At 39.4% G+C, this 23,189-nt stretch overlaps 1 protein-coding gene across 1 annotated transcript; it reads left to right on the plus strand.

The window, feature by feature from the left end:
* The first annotated feature begins 1,275 nt into the window (after positions 1–1,275).
* On the plus strand, positions 1,276–22,504 carry sh3bp5la (SH3-binding domain protein 5-like, a). The gene is made up of 6 exons (XM_062062731.1): positions 1,276–1,943; positions 7,243–7,305; positions 7,646–7,774; positions 12,975–13,139; positions 13,223–13,396; positions 19,270–22,504. Exons 1-6 carry the CDS (start codon positions 1,713–1,715, stop codon positions 19,804–19,806), a joined length of 1,299 nt encoding a protein of 432 aa, XP_061918715.1. The 5' UTR covers positions 1,276–1,712; the 3' UTR covers positions 19,807–22,504.
* The last annotated feature ends 685 nt before the right edge of the window (positions 22,505–23,189 follow it).

The following is a 23,189-nucleotide window of genomic DNA, read 5'->3' on the forward strand; positions in this document are numbered from 1 at the left end:
TATATATATATATATATATACAAATATATATATATACATATATATATACATACATATATATATACATATATATATATATACATATATGTATATATATATATATATATATATACATATATGTATATATATATATATATATATATACATATATGTATATATATATATATGTATATATATATATATATATATATATATATATATATACATATATATATATATATACAAATATATATATATATATATATACAAATATATATATATATATATACATATATATATATATATATACAAATATATATATATATATATATATATATATATATATATATATATATATATATATATATATATATATATATATATATATATATATATATATATATATATATATATATATATATGTATATATATATATATATATTATCCAAATGCTGCTCAGTTTATCATAATTCTGACTAATTTTCTAGTCCAGTTGCAAGTCGGGTGGCACGCATGTACAAAGTGAACAATTGGCGACGCAAAATTTTCATGTGCATAAAAAAACGGCTCACAACTGGTTCTCGTCGTTCACCTAAAACTGCCGTTCAAAAGACTTGATTTGTTCATAAACGTCACATCTCTATTCCAAACATAAAGATGCGTCTGATTCCAGTCGCTTAAACTGGATATTAGTTTTAAAATATTGATTTGCGTCTAAACAACCCGGTGAAAAGTATTATAGCTAAAAATTGATTGCTCGTTTTTGGTCTTATTATTATTGTTTTTCAGTTATTTTAGTTTCATGGTTTTTACATTATTAACTTGTTATTCCTAACCAAGCTTGTGGAGATTTTGACATAGTTGGGGTCTGGTTATAAAAAATAACACGGTAATTACACGTTAAGAACATACAAACCATGACACGTTAATAAAAAGCTATAGTTAGTCCATAACTGTTCGCAGCACAAGTGACTGGAACTGGTTTTGGGATGTTTTGACAAGGTGGGAGGGCTGGTTATGAATAATAGGTTAATACTATAAAATTGAGACAAACCATTTTTGCAGCACAGGAATTTGACAAGAGACGACGACGACCGTATGACGTCACTAGTCAGAAAATGCATTTCAGAATAAATTAAAAACTGTAACAAAAGGGGGAGGGCAACTTGACGCAGGTTCGTTAAAATAACATTAATTTGAAAAACCCAAAACCTTAATCCATAACACACATTTTAAGTAAATAATTTTTAAACCCCCTTACTTCCGGGACTACGGAAGCCGCAGTGGTCCAAACCTTTACTATGCGCACAAACACTGCTTGGCTTCACTTTCATGGCGATGTGAGACCGAAGCAGCTAGCTAGCTGCATAGCTAGCCTAAGCTCAAGCCAGTGAAGACTCATTTAAATAATAGCAGAAAGGCCGGACATAAAAGTGCTGTCTCTGTCAACGTCGTAACATTGTCTTGTTCATGCTGCAAAGCAAAGTGACGACATTTTTTAGACGTGCTGCTCGGTTGTCAAGCTGCAGGCTAGCTTTAGCTTAGCATGTGTTGCTAAGTGACTCGGTGTGATTTGATATGGCAGCTCGTGTGCTAACCAACACCCGCGGCAGCTTGACGCTTTTAATCTTCTGCGTGGACGTCTTTCAAATAAATATATTTAGTATTTGCTATATGACAACTGCTACGTCCGTTCGCTAGGACCAATTGTCATCGCAACTGCCTGGCCTGGAATGGAGCCAGGCGACTTGCGGGAGAGCCCCGCCGGTTCCGGGGAGTCTGACGCGGGGGACTGGAGAGAGATTCGACCCGGTGGGGACGAGGAGGGCAAGGCGACCCAAACCCGTGAAACATCGCCGGAAATGTCGCAGAGGGACAACTGCCGCGAAAAAGTCGGTGACAAAACGTCTAAACTAGACCAGCTTCACAGCCCCTACGACGACGAACTGGACCCCCGAATTCAGGTACACAACATACACCACTCAATCAAATTAATCATATTTACTTTGACCCATTGCTTTACGTTTAAGACTACAGTACTATTTTCCAGTGGTGGGACCAAGTCATTGTTTTGCAAGTTATAAGTAAGTCTCAAGTCTTTGCCCTCAAGTATCGAGTCAAGTCTCGAGTCAAGACAGGCAAGTCCCGAATCAAGTCCAAAGTCAAGACTGGAAAGTCTCAAGTCAAGTCCCAAGTCCTGTATTTTGAGTTTCGAGTCCTTTTAACCACAGACTAATATATTTAGCGGTACACTGATTGTGAATGCTTTTAAACGGTATTTATTTATTAAAACAAGTGCATTTGAAATTGCAGGAAAAAAATAGCATAGTGTAGTAAGAGGCGTATTCATGACTACATGTAATATTTACGTATTTTGATAAATACGCATCACAACGTTTTTCTTTTGACATCACTGGGTTACTACTTACTGCAGACATGAGAGCCAACAAACATATTAAAACAATCACTTACTGTACAGTCTATTTCAATGTCACTAGGATGCTGACTGTTCGGATGTTCATATATTCCCGTTCAGATTAACTATCACTCATAATCCTCACAAAGAAAAAAGGGGGGTGGAACTAGGCCTGGGCGATATGGCCTTTTTTTAATATCTCGATATTTTTAGGCCATATCGCGATACACGGTATATATCTCAATATTTTGCCTTAGCCTTGAATGAACACTTGATACATATAATCACAACAGTATGATGATTCTATGTGTCTACATTAAAACATTCTTGTTCATACTGCATTAATATATGCTAAGGCTGCAGCTAACGATTATTTTTCTATCGATTAATCTATAGATTATTTTTTCGATTAATCGGTTAATCTATAGATTATTTTTTCGATTAATCTATAGATTATTTTTCCTTTTACCGATTATTTTTTTATTCAAAATGAAGATGAAAAAATAAATGTAGGCCCGTTTTTTCAAAAGGCATGGCTTTTATTTACAAAAAAAAAGAAGTATGGCCACTCAGTCAACATTGACAACAACATGACTAAATATTCTGTAACAATGTAAACATTTAAAACTTTTAACATTTAACAAAATTAAAAGTAGCTTATTTGCTTTTTAATGCGCAAATATAAAAGTCAACATCCAGTGCAAATCTTAATATTCTGCAATAATATAAGCATTTCAAAAGTAAAAGTATTGCTTATTTTGCTTCAAAATGTGCAAAAATAAAGATAAACATCCAATACAAAAAAGTGCAAAACAAAATATTCTGTAACAACAGTGTAAACATTTCAACAAATTTGAAAGTATTGCTTATTTGCTAAAATGTGCAAAAATAAAGATAAACATCCAATACAAAAAAGTGCCAATCTAAATATTCTGGAGCAATGTAAACATTAAGTATTGCTTTTAAAATGTGCAAAATAAACATCCAGTCCAACACAGTACACAATAACCAATTCTACTCATTCCAGTGAGTGTCTAACAGTTGTAATGAAGAAAGGTTAGCATGTCTACATGCTTTGGTTCTTTTCTTGTTTACAATATTCCCAGCAGCTGAAAATAGGCGCTCAGAAGGGGTCGATGTGGCTGGAACTGAGAGCTAATTAGCCTTCACCTCAAGCCAGGATTGCGAGTGAGCTGAGCTGCAGTTTAAGTTTCTAGAAGGTCAACGGGCTCATAGTGATGTTACTAGTAGTTGACAGGGAGGTGTTTATTATCATTTGGGGAGAGTCCGCTGCCTGATGCTCACCTGCTAAACACCTATCTGCTCCACGCTGAAGCGCTGACTACATGCGCTCTGAATACGCACTGCTGATTGGCTGATAATGCTTGGTGTGTACCAATCAGATGGTTGTGTGTGTGGGACAATGCTGTGTGTGTACCAATCAGATGGTTGTGTGGGTGGGACAATGCTGCGTGCTGAGACAGAGGCAGACGGAGCAAAGCAGCTTGTTAAGACTTTAGCTTTAGCTTAGAAACTCGTTCGGTACACCCCCGTACCGAACCGAAAGCCCCGTACCGAAACGGTTCAATACAAAACACGTACCGTTACACCCCTAGCAGATACAAATGACACATTCATGTTTTTGTGTAATGATGACAACGTATGCTCGCGCGGACGATTGACTAGTTGATGGTTTTCTTTTCAAATGTTCGTTCATAGCCGTTGTGCTGCTATGATAGGCCATTTCCGCACAAAAACGGCGTCGACGTATTTACGTAACCGATGACGTCGACTACGTCGACGCGTCGTTTCAGCCTTAATATATGCTCATTTTAAACCTTCATGCAGAGAGGGAAATAACAACTAAGTCAATTTAGCAAAAGTGTATTTATTAAACAGTTATTAAGCAGTTGCACAAACATTCATGTCATTTCCAAAACAGAAAGTGCAAGATTGTCAGAGACATTTTCAATTCTATTCTATTCAATTCTATTGAAATTCTAATTCAATGCTATAAGTGCTATTCAAAATTGCACTCATAGCTTGTTAGCTATAAGTGCAATTTTGTGCATGATGACACACAAGATATTTCAATAAGTGTCACATAAAAATGAGCTGCATATCAAATAGTATATGTCCTGCGGTGTTGATGTGGAAATAGTTGCTTCGGCATTTAGTTGGTGTGGCACCGAACGGAGATGTTGACATGTAAAGACATATTCCCGCTTGAAGCCAAACCACCGTCAGACGATGGACCCCGTGCTGTTTTTCTTGGGAATTAATTATTCCTCCATTTGTTACCAGATTCACACTTTCTTTCTCTCGTATTACCACTCAAACCACACCGTTAGCTGTTAGCATCACAGCTAACGTTACCATGTCGCTACCTGTGTGCTACGCGGGAGCGTGTGACGTTGCTCACGTGACAGTATGTGACGTATGTAAGAAGGTGTGCTTGTTTTAAAGTCTCTGTGAGAAGGAGAGACAGGAAAGAGTGAGAAACGCATGCAGTTTAATGCCCCGCTGCTAAAAGCAACTGCGTGAGAATGTATACTCGAATATCACGATATAATAAATAATGATAAATGGGTTATACTTGTATAGCGCTTTTCTACCTTCAAGGTACTCAAAGCGCTTTGACAGTATTTCCACATTCACCCATTCACACACACATTCACACACTGATGGCGGGAGCTGCCATGCAAGGCGCTAACCAGCACCCATCAGGAGCAAGGGTGACGTGTCTTGCCCAAGGACACAACGGATGTGACTAGGATGGTAGAAGGTGGGGATTGAACCCCAGTAACCAGCAACACTCCGATTGCTGGCACGGCCACTCTACCAACTTCGCCTTGCCGCCATATTAGTGCTTTGATTTCTTTTCTTAATCCATTCCATAATTTAATCCCAGATACGGATTTACTAAAGGTTTTAAGGGTTTTACGTGCACAGATGTTTTAAAGGCCTACTGAAATGAATTTTTATTTATTTAAACGGGAATAGCAGATCCATTCTATGTGTCATACTTGATCATTTCGCGATATTGCCATATTTTTGATGAAAGGATTTAGTAGAGAAAATCGACGATAAAGTTCGCAACTTTTGCTCGCTGATAAAAAAAAAGCCTTGCCCCTACCGGAAGTAGCGTGACGTCACAAGCGGTAGTGCTGCTCACAATTCCCCGTTGTTTACAATGGACCGAGAGATATTCGGAGTGAGAAAGCGACGATTACCCCATTAATTTGAGCGAGGATGAAAGATTCGTGGATGAGGTACGTTAGAGTGACGGACTAGAATGCAGTTCAAGAGATATCTTTTTTCGCTCTGACCGTAACTTAGGTACAAGCTGGCTCATTGGATTCCACACTCTCTCCTTTTTCTATTGTGGATCACAGATTTGTATTTTAAACCACCTCGGATACTATATCCTCTTGAAAATGAGTCGAGAAGGCGAAATGGACATTCACAGTGACTTTTATCTCCACGACAATACATCGACGAAGCTCTTTAGCATGAGCTAACGTGATAGCATCTGTCTCAAATGCAGATAAAAACAAAATAAATAAATCCCTGACTGGAAGGATAGACAGAAGATCAACAATACTACTATCAGGAGACACCGAACCAAACACTGGACATGTAAATACACGGTTAATGCTATGCCGCCTGTCGAAGCCTAGCAATGCTGTTGCTAACGACGCTAACTTAGCAACGGCACCTCGTCAGAGCTATGATAAAAACATTAGCGCTCCACCTACGCCAGCCAGCCCTCATCTGCTCATCAACACCCGTGCTCACCTGCGTTCCAGCGATCGACGATGCGGTCGGCGGCCCGGAGACGTAGGAAGTCAAGGTGAGGTCGCCGGCGCTAGCGTCTGCTATCCAACAAAGTCCTCCTTGTTGTGTTGCTACAGCCAGCCGCTAATACACCGATCCCACCTACAATGTTCTTCTTTGCAGCCTCCATTGTTCATTAAACAAATTGCAAAAGATTCACCAACACAGATGTCCAGAATACTGTGGAATTTTGTCGAAGAAAACAGCTTTGTGTATTGTGTGCAATAGGGTCCAAACACTTCCGTTGACCTCGCAACGTCACGCGCATACGTCATCCTCCAAAGACGTTTTGAACCGGAAGTTCCCCGGAAATTTAATATTGCACTTTATAAGTTAACCCGGCCGTATTGGCATGTGTTGCAATGTTAAGATTTCATCATTGATATATAAACTATCAGACTGCGTGGTCGGTAGTAGTGGGTTTCAGTAGGCCTTCAAATGAGATTTTCATCTAAAATTGTATTACTCTTCCTTTGTTGAGAAGAAGTGTTGAACATTCTTGGGTAGCAGGTTATAGTTTGCTTTGTACATAATTTTAGCTGTTTGCAAATGCACTAAGTCGTTGAATTTCAATATTTTTGATTCAATTAATAAAGGCTTTGTAGGTTCTCTATATCCAACATTATGTATTATTCTAATTGATCTTTTTTGTAACACCGTTAGTGAATGAAGCGCAAGGTTGTTGTTTCTTCATATTTCTACACAATAACTCAGATATGGTAACACTAGCGAGCAGTAGAAAATTTAGAGTGATTTTTGGTCCATAACATATTTTGCTTTATTCATTATTGATGTGCGTCTTGTTACTTAATGTTGTATATTTCTTACATGAGGTTTCCACTTAATTTTGACATCTATTTTTAAATGCATGAAAAAAATAAAAATGTGTTCTTGTCTTACATAAGGATTGTGAATGATAGGCAAAATTCAGAAAAAAGTGCAGTTCCCCTTTAAGTTTCACACGCCAAAATAGCAGAAACGTTCTCATTTGTAATCTTTTTCCCTCCTAGGAAGAGTTGGAGCATCTTAATGAAGCCAGTGCAGAAATAAACAAGCTAGAGCTGGAACTGGATGTAAGTTAAACAAATGCCTTCACTTGTTTGATATTTAATGTGTAAACATGATGTCATTGTACATGTCATAGCTTTAAAAAGATGAAGACGTTGAGCAAACACTTCCATCTCTGCTGCTAAAATATTTCACCAAGCTACCCAGACCGTTCTAATCAATATGATAATTCTGTTTGTAATGATATTCAGCGAAATAGCATCTGGGAAACGGCGCGCTCTTTTGGATGCTAATCGTCCTGACAGTCGGCACTCATTTTCAGCTGCACTCGAGTGCGAAATTCAATCAGCCTTTCCACTTGAGAGAAATTCAATCTGGTCTGTTTTGTGCTTCCCCAACATCCAGGACGCCAGGTCAGGGTACCGTAAAATCCTCACCGAGTCTGCCAGGAAGCTCAACGCTCACAGCTCGCAGCTCGGCACCTGCATCGATAAGGCAAGGCCGTACTACGAGGCTCGTCGGCTGGCCAAGGAGGTTTGTGCAATAGTTCTTTGTCAAAGTCTGCTGAGACACAAGTCACTATAAGGGATGGGCGATATGGCCTTACATTTTTTCATTTTATTAATTTATATGAATAGGGACAATGCACATTGATCAACATTGCTGTAAATGCGCAAGTTTTAGCTACAATGCTAGTTTCAACCATAGTCCCTGGGCAAGATGTAGATCGCCAGCAGCAGACAACATACAAAAAAAACAACAATCATTATTAGTCTATTAAAATAGAAAAACAATTGATTAAAATCTCACACACATCTACGGTAACATTAGCCACTAGCACTACAGATTACTATTATTATGCTTCAACAACACCATGAACAATTCCACACAGGCGTGGTTACTCTGGCAGCAGGCAGGTAGCACAAAACAGCAAAAAAAAACATAATTGGTGATTTATGCGAGTTCGATTCTCAAGTAGCCATGATTTTTGCATATTTTTTAATTGCCTTAAAAGTATCTACATAGCGTGTATGAAAAGGGATCTTGTTCCAAAACTAGACTGCCCTCACTGAGAAGGCCGACTGGCTGAAAGCACTTTTTCTGAGGGGAACTATCACGTTGTTTGAGAAGGCGGATCTAGTTTGCCTCCAGCTCAATGTACAACATCAGAAAGTGGTGTTGGGGCCAAACCACATACGATTTTAAAACCCAGATTAGCATTGGGAAATTTTACAAAATGTTCCCAAGTCAGTAGTTTATATTTATCCAATATACTACAGTGTTGATAACGAAAATGTTTCATGTCCAGGACTTTAAGAGCCTGCTTATAGACAGAATAGATCGGTTTCAGTGTTGTCTTACAGCCCTGAGACCAGCTGGTGACACAGTACGACAGATGTGGCACGATCATGGTGTAAAACAATCATTTAGCAGCTTCTGTATTTAAACTTTGTCTGATATATCTAAAATTAGCAATATTCAGTTTAGCCGTGCAAATTACTTTCTTGACGTGCGTTTTAAATGTAAATTGTGAATTTAAAATGACTCCCTAGTATTTATATGCAGTTACAACACATCTTTTCTCCTGCAATACACCTTAGGATCCGGTAAATCAGATTTCCTCTTGGTAAAAAAACATACACTTTATCTTTTTAACATTTAAATGTAGACATGCGTTGTACAGCCATTGAAAAACAAACTTCATAGTTTCAGAAAGTTTTTTTCTAACTCCTCCTTGTCCTTCCCATGTACAGAAATCAGTGTCATCTGCGTACATTTGTACTTGCACACAGATGGCCGGTCATTGACTAAACAAAAGTAGCCCCAGTATTGAACCTTGAGGCACACCTGCGTCATTGGCAAGATGACAGGACAATTCATTTTTGACCCTGACAGCTTGTGTTCTGTAATCTAAGTATGACTTTATCCAATTTATAGCATCAGGAGATAAATTGAACCGTTACAGTTTTGAGATGAGAACGTCATGGCTAATGGTATCAAATGCCCTCTTCAAGTTCAGCCAGATAAACAGCACCAACTACACCCCCACCCTTGTCCATTTTGGGTTTTACATTTTCAATTAAAAAACACAGGGCAGTGTCGGTGGAATAGTTGGCTCTGAAGCCTAACTGCATGGGGTGTAGTCTTTACGGCGAGTTGTTAAGATGGGCCAATAGTTAGTCTGCGACACACTTTCCAGTAATTGTTGATACCACAGAGAATGCGAATAGGTCCAGTGTTTCCCATAAACTGCCAAGATACCTGTGGCGGTGGGGGCGTGGCTATGGGCGTGGTCACCATGACATCATCGAGTAATTTGCATAATTTACTACAATGATATGATTTTCTCTAAAAAGGCTAAAAAAATGTATACTTACTAATTAATAATAACAGTTTTGTTTTAAACGTCCATCCATCCATCCATCCATCCATCCATCCATCCATCCATCCATCCATCCATCCATCCATCCATCCATCCATTTTACAATATAATTACAACACTTTATGTACATATTTATATACAGATTTGAACAATAAGTTATTCACTGAAATATATTTATTAATTGTGGTTCTTACAAAAAATATATCTTATAAAATATAAAAGCTAAAATGTCTCATAAAGCTCTGCCCCTTTAATTAGTGCATACTAAATAATTTAACTTTAGCCTACTACTACAACCATATTATTTACCAGCAACATAAAGTGAAACAGAGGCAGAGGTGTCCTGCCACAGTCAGTAACAAATAAACAGAAAACAGTAGTGGTGGTAGATAGACACAGAGCTTCATCAAACATCTGATCCACTGAACAAAAAGCTCCAAAAATCTTGAACTTTAGACTGCCATCAGTTTTACTCCCTACACTTAACCATGTGTTTCCTACTGCCTGCAGACTTTGCACCCTTTGTTATATACACATGTGTTTCTAATATAAATACATTTAATAAAGTCAAATACAAATAAGGCAACAAGAGAAGTATCCTACACTTCTCTTTTGTAAAGTAAATCTGAACAGCCGATATGGGCATCTACATCAACTACCGTAATTTCCGGACTATAAGCCGCTACTTTTTCCCCTCGTTCTGGTCCCTGCGGCTTATACAACGGTGCGGCTTATTTACGGCCTGTTCTTCTCCGACACCGATGAAGAGGATTTCGGTGGTTTTAGTACGCAGGAGGAAGACGATGACACAATGATTAAAGACTGACTTTTCATATACCGGTGGGCTGGTTATTTTGATAACGTACATGCGAGCACTTTGTATTACTTTGCACCGTTGTATTATTTGTACTCTGCACGAATGCTGTTCGCCATGTCAAAGATGTGAAAGTTTGATTGAATGATTGAAAGATTTATAGTTAATAAATGGGACGCTTTGCGTTCCCAAACAGTCATCTCTGTCCCGACAATCCCCTCCGTGGTAGCAGGAACCCCTATATACTACGGTAATTACACATCAAAACCCTGCGGCTTATAGTCGGGTGCGACTTATATATGGAGCAATCTGTATTTCCCCCTAAATTTAGCTGGTGCGGCTTATAGTCAGGTGCGGCTTATAGTCCGGAAATTACGGTATATGATTTGCCTGAGAAGCTGGAGAGGACAACAAAAAAAAAAGTTTTATTTTTATTATTTTTTTATTTTTATTTTTTAAATTGTTTTATTTTTTTTAAATTTGTGGCGGACGTAATTCTTTCGTGGCGGGCCGCCACAAATAAATTAATGTGTGGGAAACACTGAGGTCTGTAGTTTGACCTCATTTGTTTTTCCTGACTTGTGGCAACGGCTGGCTTCCAGGCTCTTGTGACAAAACCTGTCAAAAGGATGCATTTATTATTTTGGTGAGAGGACCAGACAAAGTCTCTCTGTGAGTCTTCAACAGTATGGGGTCCATTCCATATGCATCCTTAGATCTGGAGTTTTTAAGTACACATTTTTGGGGGTTTGTGGTATTTATATTTATTTATTTTTTTTTTTTCATAAAGAAATACAATCATGTGTGCTTACGGGCTGTATCCCTGCAGACTGTATGGATCTATATTGATATATAATGTATATATTGTGTTTTTTATGTTGGGACGGCGTGGCGAAGTTGGTAGAGTGGCCGTGCCAGCAAACGGCCCTCAACATCGTCGGGAAACAATGTGTGTCAATAAAGCACTTCGAGGTATTTTAATTTTGACAGAAAAAAATAAAAATGTAATGCAACTGCAGTGTTACTTAACTCAATATTATTTATTACAAGAAACTACTCAAAGCATTTTTAATACAACCCTATTTAAATACATCTAAAACAGCTGAACTTTAATATATGCTTGCCATCTTGACTTCTGATTCCAAAGCAAGTATTTTTGTCACACTGTTGTCAAACAATGATAATATTAAAACAAATGGGCAACATATATGATTCCACATTGTTGAAAGTGGTCATCTGAGAGCATTTGTAAATGCATTGCAGTTCGTATAAAATGTTTTGATGCCCCAGATATACAACATCTATCTGCCTTTTAACAATATTACTTCCTAGCAATTAAGTTAGCGCCCACATACCTGAAGTAGAGCTCTTCTCTCTTTCACCACAGAAGATTGTGGATTGCTCCCATTGGAATCTTGCTGCTCTTGTACATCATTCGGCATATCTTTGTCTGTGACCAGGCTGTCAAGGGTGAATGGAGAATCTGAACTCCTGTGAGAGCTTGTGTCAATATCTAATGTTTCTATTCCAAATTGAATGGATGTAGTTGATGGAGAACCGCCCCAGATCTGCTCGCATAGTTCGAAGTACAACAAAACAGCTCTACCGTAACCACTTCTTCCATCTGCGTCGACTGCTTGTCTGTACTTTCCACGAATCGCTTTCAGTTTAGTGCCGATAGTTGTTTTTGTGATGTTCTCTTTCCGATGAGGAAATTCCTCAGGTGTCCCTCCAAGTCCATACCGCTCCAAAATAGGGTAAGAATGTCACCATACTGGGACTGGCAAGTTTCCCAGTCAACACTTTGTTGAGTTTTGTTAACTTTAAACTCCAAAACGATGCTTAAAAGTAGCTCTACTTCTCTGTCAGTCTACATATATAATTCTTTCTTGCCGTGACCCGCCATTTTTGTATATGCCGCCTCCGGAAATGACGTTTTGGATGTTTCTGATTGGCTAAAATTGTCTTAAGTCCTAGCATACAGCGACCCCAATTATTTTGGCATGCGTATGACACTAAGTGTATGCGTTTGCTTGGGGACAGAGATAGTTTTTTAAATGTGCACGTGTGGCTGGATATCTTGTTAAGACGTTAGTTTAGGCGGTGGCTATTTGTTGTTAAGGCGGCTGCCTTAACAACAAAACGCTGCGGGAAACCCTGTAGGCACGCACCTAAGAGGGAACATTAGTGTGCAAACCAGTTTTTCAGAAGGTGCCAAGGAGGTTATTAAAATGTTTAAAATTATAATATTGTATGACTTGTGTCTTTGTTTTTATTCTGATTCATTCTTATGAACATAACTGTTATTATTGTCCGGCCTGAAACGGCGCCCAGTGAAGGATGGGATAGCAATATTGTCTGGGTGTAAATCGGGAGAAATTTGTGAGAACGGTGGCCCCGGGAGATTTTCGGGAGGGGAACTGAAATTCGTGACTCTCCCGGAAAAATCTTGAAGGTTGGCAAGTATAATGATAGTAAAGGTTTCTGTTTTGTGTACATTATTTGCAAGTGGTGTTGATGAAATCTTGTTTGCGCAGGCTCAGCAGGAGACGCAGAAGGCAGCGCTAAGCTACGAAAGAGCAGTTTCCATGCACACGGCCGCCAGGGAGATGGTCTACGTGGCAGAGCAGGGACTCATGGCTGACGGAAAGAACACCCTTGATCCCACCTGGCAGGAGATGCTTAACCACGCTACCTCTAAGGTATCGGCGAGGCATGCACACCACATCCCCTGATTAACACTTTGGACTCGACATGACCCGGCTGGCTACGCATCCCTCCGCAGGTGAACGAGGCCGAAGAGGAGCGACTCCGCAGTGAGAGGGAGCACATGCGCGTCACCCACGCTTGCCAGGAAGCCGAGGCTCGAGTCCAGATGCTGCAGAAGTCTCTGAAGAGGGCCATCGTCAAGTCCAAACCCTACTTTGAGCTTAAGGCGCAATTCAACCACATCCTGGAGGTAAAGCGAACATGCACTAAAAACACAAAGTAGATGCACATTGATGTTTACTTTTTTACATTAACACATCAGCCAACCAAAAAGAAACAAAACATGTGGTATCAATTTTGTAGTGAATTGTAGTACTTAACCAACAGAGGGTGCAATAGTTCGCTGCCTTAATGGGCTGTTGTAAAAATCAAAACATTAGGTAAACAAGGCAGCGGGACCATTGTGATGTAAACATTAATTAAATACAGCATATTAGTAAAGCTAGGAGTGAAAATCGCAGTGTAACTCCATGTATTGCCATAATAATTTGCCGACAATATGACTTCCGCCTGATTGTAGCTGAGATAGGCTCCAGCGCCCCCCGCAACCCCGAAGGGAATAAGCGGTAGAAAATGGATGGATGGATGGATGACACACAGATTTTGCAATAATTGATGTATATACAGTTGTCCTTGTTTATCGTGGACAATTTGTTCAGGCCTGTTTATGTTGAACACAGTACAGCAAAGTAGGATAGCTAGGGCATTAAAAAACTGTTTACGACCTTATAAATATGTTTTATGTTAACATAATCGGAGCCCTCTAAACATGACATAACATCCTTAACCTCCCATTTACACTTGTTTTGCCCTATATAGTAGCTTTAAGTATGTTCTACTGTACATTACAGTATGCACTGGTAGCCCAGAGGATACTTCAATCGTCATTGCTAGGGTTGTCACCAGGCTACTACAACACAGTTACTACATGGGCTGGGCGATGAAACAAAATCAATATATATATTGTGATAGACGGGTAACTAATATCAGTAAAAATTGCGTTTGATAAGACTTTCGAGAGATATATATATGTATGTGTATATATATATATATATATATTTTTTCTTTTTAATTAAAAACTTTTTTTTTTTAAATGTTTTTCTTGTCGGAAGAAACCGGAAGTTACGGATCAAGTTTGGTTGCACAAACAAAGGCACCCGCTAACCGAGCAACACCCGAAATTATCAGAGCACTGATCAGTGGGAGGTACACTTTATCAGTCAGTCAAGTAACAGTATCAACTATCGAGTTTGGTCGTAGTTGATTCTCTGTATGACGTGAGAAGTGAAACTAAATATGGGTGCTGCAGAGAGCGAAAAAATTGTCGATAAAAATGAAAAGTCATCTCGACAGTATGGCAGTTCTTTGGATTTTTTAAAAAACGGACCGTAGCAAGATCAAGGCCTTCGTAACCACCTTAGCTCACCCTTGAGCACGGAAAATAGATCTTCTCAGGTTTCTGTATGTTTACATTCACACAATTTGCATTATTTTGTTATACTTTATTAAAGGCCTACTGAAACCCACTACTACCGACCACGCAGTCTGATAGTTTATATATCAATGATGAAATCTTAACATTGCAACACATGCCAATACGGCCGGGTTAACTTATGAAGTGCAATTTTAAATTTCCCGCCACACTTCCGGTTGAAAACGTCTAGATATGATGACGTATGCGCGTGACGTAAACGGTTGATACGGAAGTATTGGTACCCCATTGAATACAATACAAAAAAGCTCTGTTTTCATTTCAAAATTCCACAGTATTCTGGACATCTGTGTTGGTGAATCTTTTGCAATTTGTTTAATGAACAATGGAGACTGCAAAGAAGAAAGTTGTAGGTGGGATCGGTGTATTAGCGGCGGACTACAGCAACACAACCAGGAGGACAGAGATGGATAGCAGACGCGCTAGCCGGCGAACTCACCTTAACTTCCTCCGTCTCGCCGACCGCATCTGTGATCGGGTGAAGTCCTTCGTCGCACCGTCGATCGCTGAAACGCAGGTGAGCACGGGTGTTGATGAGCAGATGAGGGCTGGCTGGCGTAGGTGGATAGCTAATGTTTTTAGCATAGCTCTGTGAGGTCCGGTTGCTAAGTTAGCTTCAATGGTGTCATTAGCAACAGCATTGTTAACCTTCGCCAGGCTGGAAAGCATTAATCGTGTATTTACATGTCCATGGTTTAATAGTATTGTTGATCTTCTGTCTATCCTTCCAGTCAGGGATTTATTTATTTTGTTTCTATATGCAGTTAAGCACGATGCTATCACGTTAGCTCCGTAGCAAAAGTGTTTCGTCGATGTATTGTCGTGGAGATAAAAGTCACTGTGAATGTCCATTTCGCGTTCTCGACTGTCATTTTCAAGAGGATATAGTATCCGAGGTGGTTTAAAATACAAATCCGTTATCCACAATAGAAAAAGGAGAGAGTGTGGAATCCAATGAGCCAGCTTGTACCTAAGTTACGGTCAGAGCGAAAAAAAGATGTCTTGCACTGCATTCTAGTCCTTCACTCTAACGTTCCTCATCCACAAATCTTTCATCCTCGCTCAAATTAATGGGGTAATTGTCGCTTTCTCTGTCCGAATCGCTCTAGCTGCATTGAAAACAATAGAAAAATGTGAGGAGCCTGTCAACTGACTACGTCACGCTACTTCCGGTAGGGGCAAGGCTTTTTTTTATCAGATACCAAAAGTTGCGATCTTTATCGTCGTTGTTCTCTACTAAATCCTTTCAGCAAAAATATGGCAATATCGCGAAATGATCAAGTATGACACATAGAATGGATCTGCTATCCCCGTTTAAATACAAAAAAATTCACTTCAGTAGGCCTTTAAGCATTTCTTACACATCCCTTATTTTTGCACTTTAATTTTAAGAGGTTATTGTTAAGTGTTCAATGTGATTTTAGAATTTTGTTTACATTGTTTAAGTGTTTTCCTTAGTTATGTTGACCTTTCCTGTCTTTTCTGCCTTAATAGCAGAGAGAATTATAATTAGAGGAAGGTTACATTTAAAATTAAAAAAATGTAGCGTTTAATATTTTTTTCTCCTGGTCCTAATTTTTGAAAGATCATAAAAAATGTTATCCATATCGTCGCTACAAGGAAATGCTTATCAAATCATGGGTTATTACTCTAAAAAACACAGGTGTAAGTTATTTTGACAACTTGACAGTTACGGCTAAGATATCCGTGGCCATTCGCTGTGGTGTTAGCACTGTGTGTCCCATGTTGTCATTACACATTTCTCATGCCAAAAGCTCAACGATGTCATGTGGTGCTGGTATGTTGAAGATGAAGTGCATCAAGAGAGTTCATCTCCACTTAGCATTACCCGGACAGCAGCTGATAGCAGTACTGTTAGCATTGAGTGGCGCGCCACTTCTGGTACGTTTCGCATCTCGTCATTTGATATCACTCACATCAGTCTCTCTGGAGTTGTGTTATTGATGAGGAAGGAGTGGACGATGAAGTACATCAAACATTATTCTGCCAAAAGTTGGTCAGCACGATTGTTGCGGTTAAGATTAGCCACCGTGTTATTGTTAGCACTTTAAAAAAAAAAAAAAAAAGTTTTTTATGAATTTTGCTTATGTTATGTTATTTTCATTTATTATGCGCCCCCCAACCAACTGTTACGTCAGCCCGGAGCGCAGCCCGAGTAGAGAAACAAAAACACAGAAACCGAGACTGAGACACACAAAGGAATCTAGAACAAACATTTAAGACACACGATGTACACATAAATCAAAAGTAATCTCCAGCAAAGAGGTAAGAGGTGGTTTTTAAGATGTGCTCTAAAAGAGTCCAGAGTGGTGGCGGACTTGACATTCAGAGGGAGCTTATTCCGTAGCCTAGGTGCCATCACTGAGAAAGCACGGTCTCCCTTTGTCATTAGGTTTGACCGTGGGACCTTCGGGTTATCTGGTTGTAAGATCTAAGGCAACAACCAAGCCTGGAGCTGATAGGTTGGTCCGGGAGATCTTTGATGTACGCTGGGGTGTACCAATATGAGACAAGAACACATATGTTTTTCTCTTTTTTCCTGCATTCTAATTTGAATTATGTGGCTTCTACTACAATACAGGTAATAAGATTAATTTATTCTGCTCATAAAGCCCTCTAAAAAAACTTTCAAACACCGCCAACAACACTCAATTTACATATTGTCCTGTTTATTAACAAAGTATTATTTTTGTACTTAAAATTATTATTGAGTAATTTGTTTCCCATGTATTCATATTACTCCAAAACTTGCACATCTAATTCAATTCATCTTGTTGTCAAATAGTATAAAAATATGTGTGTGTAAATTGTCAGTCATCAGGTCATATAATCCACAAAGGTTGAATGGATGCATTTTTGTTAGCAGTACAAATATAATTCCCAAGATTGTGATTTTAAGTGTGTGCCCAATTGGCACAGGATGTTTGCACTTCTCGCTGTGGATTTTGTATGTTATTAATTACATTTTTGACCTAATGTTGTTGTGATTCGAATAATTGAATTTTATTTCAGAAGTTGTGATATTGTGAACTGAATCATTAAACACATGCTGTTTGCACTTGTTGTTGTGGCAATGCGGCTGCACTTTGTAGCCTAATAGCCTGTTAATTTTACCTTTAATAATTTCTTAGGTTATTATGTTGTGATCCGACACAATATTGGCTGCTTTCATTAATGATGAATATGGAATAATGATGCTTTTTGTCGCATTTTGGATGGGCGCTGTCCGTTGCTGTATCTGTCACCTTTGCTTGTGAAACATTTTGGCCATCGTCCCTTGTGTAACTATTTTGTTGAATATTATTTGGTCAAATTCAGTTGAAACTACTTTTATATTGAAAATGTTTGTGTTGTGTATCGTAACTGCTTTTATTGAAAAAACAAGAACTAAAGTCATGAATATTGATTATTTTTAGCCCACCCCCCCCACTTAACTTCAGGAGAGAAGAAATCCTGGTGCCGTCCCTGCGTATATTACAAATTAGAGCATAAAAAATAGAAAAATATATGAGTTCTTGTCTCACATATGGTTTGTGAATGATAGGCAAAAAAAAAAGAGAAAAAAGTGCAGTTCCCCCTTAAAGGCTGGAAATATACTCTTGCATCGCATAGCTTGCGTCCCCCCAGACAACGTGTTGTTTTATTAATAGATATGGGTTTCACTATGTAAAGCGCTTTGAGTGACTAGAGAAAAGCGCTATATAAATATAATTCACTTCAGTTCTTCTGTGGGGGTGGCGCCAAACTTGTAATTATTTTCCAAAACTCTAGGGGCTCCGCGATGCAAGAGTATACACCAGGCTTAACACGGAAAGGGAAGAACTAAGACAGAGTACTGCACTGCACTGTATTCTGTATAAGACTTAATTTAACAATTAATTTTGTCCAAAAATATGGACTATACGCTTTGAAAATAAAAAAAATCTGGATATAGTGAACCCGCTAAGTGTGATGTTACGACTGTATACACAAAAACAATATAGGATGCGTCACAATATCGATGTCTAACACAACATATACAGTGGTACGTATATATTGTCTTTGTCCGTAATTGTTTCTTAGGGTGTCAAACTCTAAAATAGGTTTTAAGACTGAGGCATACTGTAGGGTTTTAAGTACCGGTATATAATAGACAATTTTAGGGTTTTTATGGATACTTCCATGATTGTTTTTTTCTACTGTATCAATATTTAAATGCCTGTATCGTGTAATTAGGTTTTGTCCAACGCTGAGCTACAACACTATAGAGAGTTAATGGAGTAAGGTTCCAAAGGCTAGCATGTTTGTTTGATGCCGCCATATTAAAATGGGTTAACGCGTTGACTTCCTCGTACTTTGTAAGAATCAGTTAGAGTTCATTTTCTTATATCTAACTTTAGGTTCCATGGCCTCTGTTTTATCTCTTGTTTAAAGAAGGCAGACTGTGTGACCACAGTAACTTGGGAAAATGGTCGTATAACTTTTCTTTGAGTATTTTCTGCCATCAACGAAGGACATGACTTTGAATGCATTGTTGTCGCTGATGATGGCGGTGCTGTCTGCCTTCTCAGGAGCACAAGACCAAAGTTCTGCAGTTGGAGCAGCATGTATCCAAAGTCAAGATGCGCTACTCCATCACCCTGAAGAACCTGGAGGACATCAGCGAGCAGATACACGCCCAGAGAGGCCGGGACCAGGACGAAGGACGCCCCACTGTCTGCGGTGGGCGGAGTCCTCCTGTGGGGGCCGAGTCAGACGCCGTGGCTCGGAAAGAAGGCGGGGCCTGTGGCGGCGCGGTGGTTAACGATCGATTGGACACGGCCGGTCACTTGCTGGAGAAGTTCAAGGAGAAGGAGGAAGAACGGGAGAGGGAGAGGGCGGGCTCGGATTCCCTCTCCGTCTTTAGCCTGCAGACCATCGCCTCCGACCTGGAGAAATATGACTCCATCGAGCACCTCGGGGATCTGAGCGATGTGGGCAGTGTTACCGGGGAGGAGGGCGAGAAGGAGCGAGTGATGGACCGGCGAGACAAGATGGCCACGGAGATGAGCGCTCGAGAGCGCCAGCAGCAGTTCCTTAAGCAGCACCACCGAAGCTTCAGTTTGTGAGGCCACGCGGCGCCAGTCACTTGTAGCCATCGGAAGATTGTGGAACTCTTCCCCCCCAAACCGGAGTATCGCGAATGAGCTGCTGAAATGTTCAACCAGAGCGACGCGGTTGTACGTGTAAATAAGCACACGCGTTGACTTACACTTTATCGGAAATTTAATGCAGCCCTCAGTTAGCAGCACCAGCTAGTTGGTTACCACTGTACATTAACTCCCTTGAGGAAACAGCATTGCTTCCTATATAGCATGTTCACTTCACGCCTCCTTAGGGAGCCAGGCAGAACTGAAGCTAGTTGGAACACGCGCTATACCATCACTCCTCTGAGGGAGGTGGAAACCTGTTAGCATTCCATGCTAGTTACCTCGTGCATTATACATTCACTCTACTGACAAAACAGGCTGAGAATCCATTAGCATTTATGCTAAATGGGATGTGTGCTATCTATCCATTCACTCCTCTTTAAGGGAACAGGGCAAATTTCCGTTAGTTAGCTTTACACACTGACTGACCAGACAGGGAAGCCGTTAGCACTTATGCTAAATAGTACACATAGCTATTCATTCACTCCTTCAGCATTGTAAGCTACTTAAATGTGTAGCACATGTCCGAGCTAGCTCACATTCACTCCTCGTGGGGAACCAAGCAGGAAGCCAACTCAAGCAGGACTTTGTCAGCGTTGCACGCTAGTTAAGTTTACTATACGTTCACTTCTCTGAAGGGAACCAGGTGGGAATTCTTTAATCGTACAGGAAGCTTGCGTGATGCTTGGTGTGGATGTTAATGTGATGCGGTGACACGTGTGTCTTCAAGGTCGCACTTTCCACATTTTCCTGTCGTGTTTGCACATTTCAAGTCATCCCTGATGAATGTTCCTAGAAAGAAGAGGATCCCGTGGATATCCTCTGTCGTTTGACAGCATGCACAGCATTTTACTACATGATTAGATGGTTTGTGGCATGATGGGATTTTTTCTTAGGGCTGAACCTGAGCGCTGACGGCGGTAACGCTGCATGACGACGCTCTTGTTTCCGCCCTCCTTCCCTGTGAAAAAACAAAAAAAAGCCATCGCCAAATGTGCTGTTTCTTTTCTTTTGCAAGAGCACCATTTTAGTTGATCAAATATTGTCATTGTTGACGTGTGCCTTGCTGTCAAACAACTATCAAATGAAACGTTAGCATACTTTGTTTTAAGTGTATTTTTGTGTCTGAAAACATTTTTTGCCCGTTATTTATTTTTTAAATCTAACTATGAAGGCTTTTGCAATTGCAATTGCTCAGAGGATTTGAGCCACAGGTGAGATTTACGCCCGTTACGTGGTCTGCTGCGTCTTTGAACGTGGTCCGCAACGTTACGTGGTCTGCCATGTTTTTGATCATAGTTAGCCACGTCATTTAACGTAGACAGCCACGTCATTGAACGTGGTCTGCTACGTCTTTGACTGGTCCGCAACGTTACGTGGTGTGCCACGTTTTTGAACATAGTTAGCCACGTCATTTAACGTAGTCCGCCACGTCATTGAATGTGGTCAGCCACCTTTTTTAATGTGATCTGCTACGTCATTGAACGTGGTCCGCAACATTATGTCGTCTGCTACGTCTTTGAAAATGGTCCAACGTTACGTGGTCTGCCATGTTTTTGAACATAGTTTGCCACATCATTTAACATAGTCCACCATGTCATTGAATGTGGTCCGCAACATAACTTAGTCTGCCACATTTTTGAACATGGTCCGCTAGTCTTTGAACTTGGTCCGACACCTAATTTACTATGGCCCTATGAGTTTGATACCCCTGTGTTAGCGCATAGCTTGCACTTCCAAATTGTGATTTCAACGTTAGGATTTTTACTTAACGATGTAAGGATCCCTACTAAATTAGAAATTTTACATCTCCAATTTTAGAAATCCTAAATTTTGACGAAACAGATTTTTGCATTAGTTCCCAATTACGTTACATTCAGAGTTAGATGCAGCGTATATATAAATCTAATCCATTATTATTATTATTATTATTATTTATAAACACAGTTTGAGCCAAACAACAAGATTTGACTTTATGCTTTCTTTGCCATTTGTTTCCCCTTTTGACTAAACAGGTTTTTACATTGGTTTATGAATTTTGATGTTGACAATGTTCGTCGAGGTAAAAAACCGATACGATAATGATCAGCATAGAAATTTTTCCATCGCTCTCCACACTTTGACTGGAAAGTAACAATTCATATTTTAGTCTCGGGAATTATGTCAAAATAAGAATTTCCGATGCAAAAATGTATGAGTCTAATGAAAACATTAAAATTCGGAAATGTTCATTTAGTTCAGAGATAGAAAGTTCTCAGACTAAATTTGTGTTCTGACACTAGTCCGAATTTTCATTTCAAAGTCGGAAATTATTATTGGACACATTTGAGCCAAACTTTTTTTTTGCTATTTAAATCCAATTGTGACTGTTTTTATAATTTTTTAACAACAGCTTTACATTACATAAACTATGGCTGCTGGTTTGCGTGTGACAGTGACGTTCAGAGGTGATTTGTAAAAGTAATCATATACTTAATGAACATGATTGATGAATATTTGACTCTTCAGTTGTACAGAAAAGCTGAGTCCTCTTAAATGACTCTTCACTGTGTGGCCTTGCGAGGAAGATGTCATGCAATCATCCCTTCATGAGACCATCAATAAAATGTTGACATCTTTTGGACTGTGTTGGATGGCACACACTGAGGAGAAAGTGCCTTTGCTTCAATTATTCAGTTTAGAGCAAGGGTCTCAAACTTAATTTACCTGGGGGCCACTGGATGCAGAAACTGGGTGAGGCTGGGCCGCAAGAAAATATTTCTTAAAAAAAATCTAACATGCACTTTTTAATGAATTCACCTTCTTTGAATGGCTTTCCCGCCCTAGCAACCATCTCACTCACCATGTAGCTAGCTTTGACTGCTGCATCGCTCTTTTCGCTTGCTTTCTTGACGAAATCTTGTTGCCTCAGTAGACTGGTTTTAAAATTTGCAACCCGGTTCACTCTCTCATCTCCCTGGTATTTTGCATACTCCTCAGCATGTCTAGTTGCATAATGACGTTTCAAATTGTATTCCTTGTGCACCGCAACTTTGTCTGTATCAACTAACAGAAAAGAGCTATAAGATTATTCATAAAGTAGATTACTTAGAACACACTAACATATTATTTATTAATTCGGGTTTATTGAAATTACAGGAGCTAGTAAAGTTACAGACATTATGTGTCATGTTTAAGGCTAAAAGTAAAACATTACCAGCAAATTTACAAAAAATGTTTGTCATCACTTCTGAGAATGAAGAGCATAGAAGAAAAGGTCATTTCCAACATCAGTATTCAAGGACAACTTTAAAACAAATGTG

This window comes from Entelurus aequoreus, linkage group LG11 (assembly GCF_033978785.1).
Source record: "Entelurus aequoreus isolate RoL-2023_Sb linkage group LG11, RoL_Eaeq_v1.1, whole genome shotgun sequence".
NCBI classification, from domain to species: Eukaryota; Metazoa; Chordata; class Actinopteri; order Syngnathiformes; family Syngnathidae; genus Entelurus; species Entelurus aequoreus.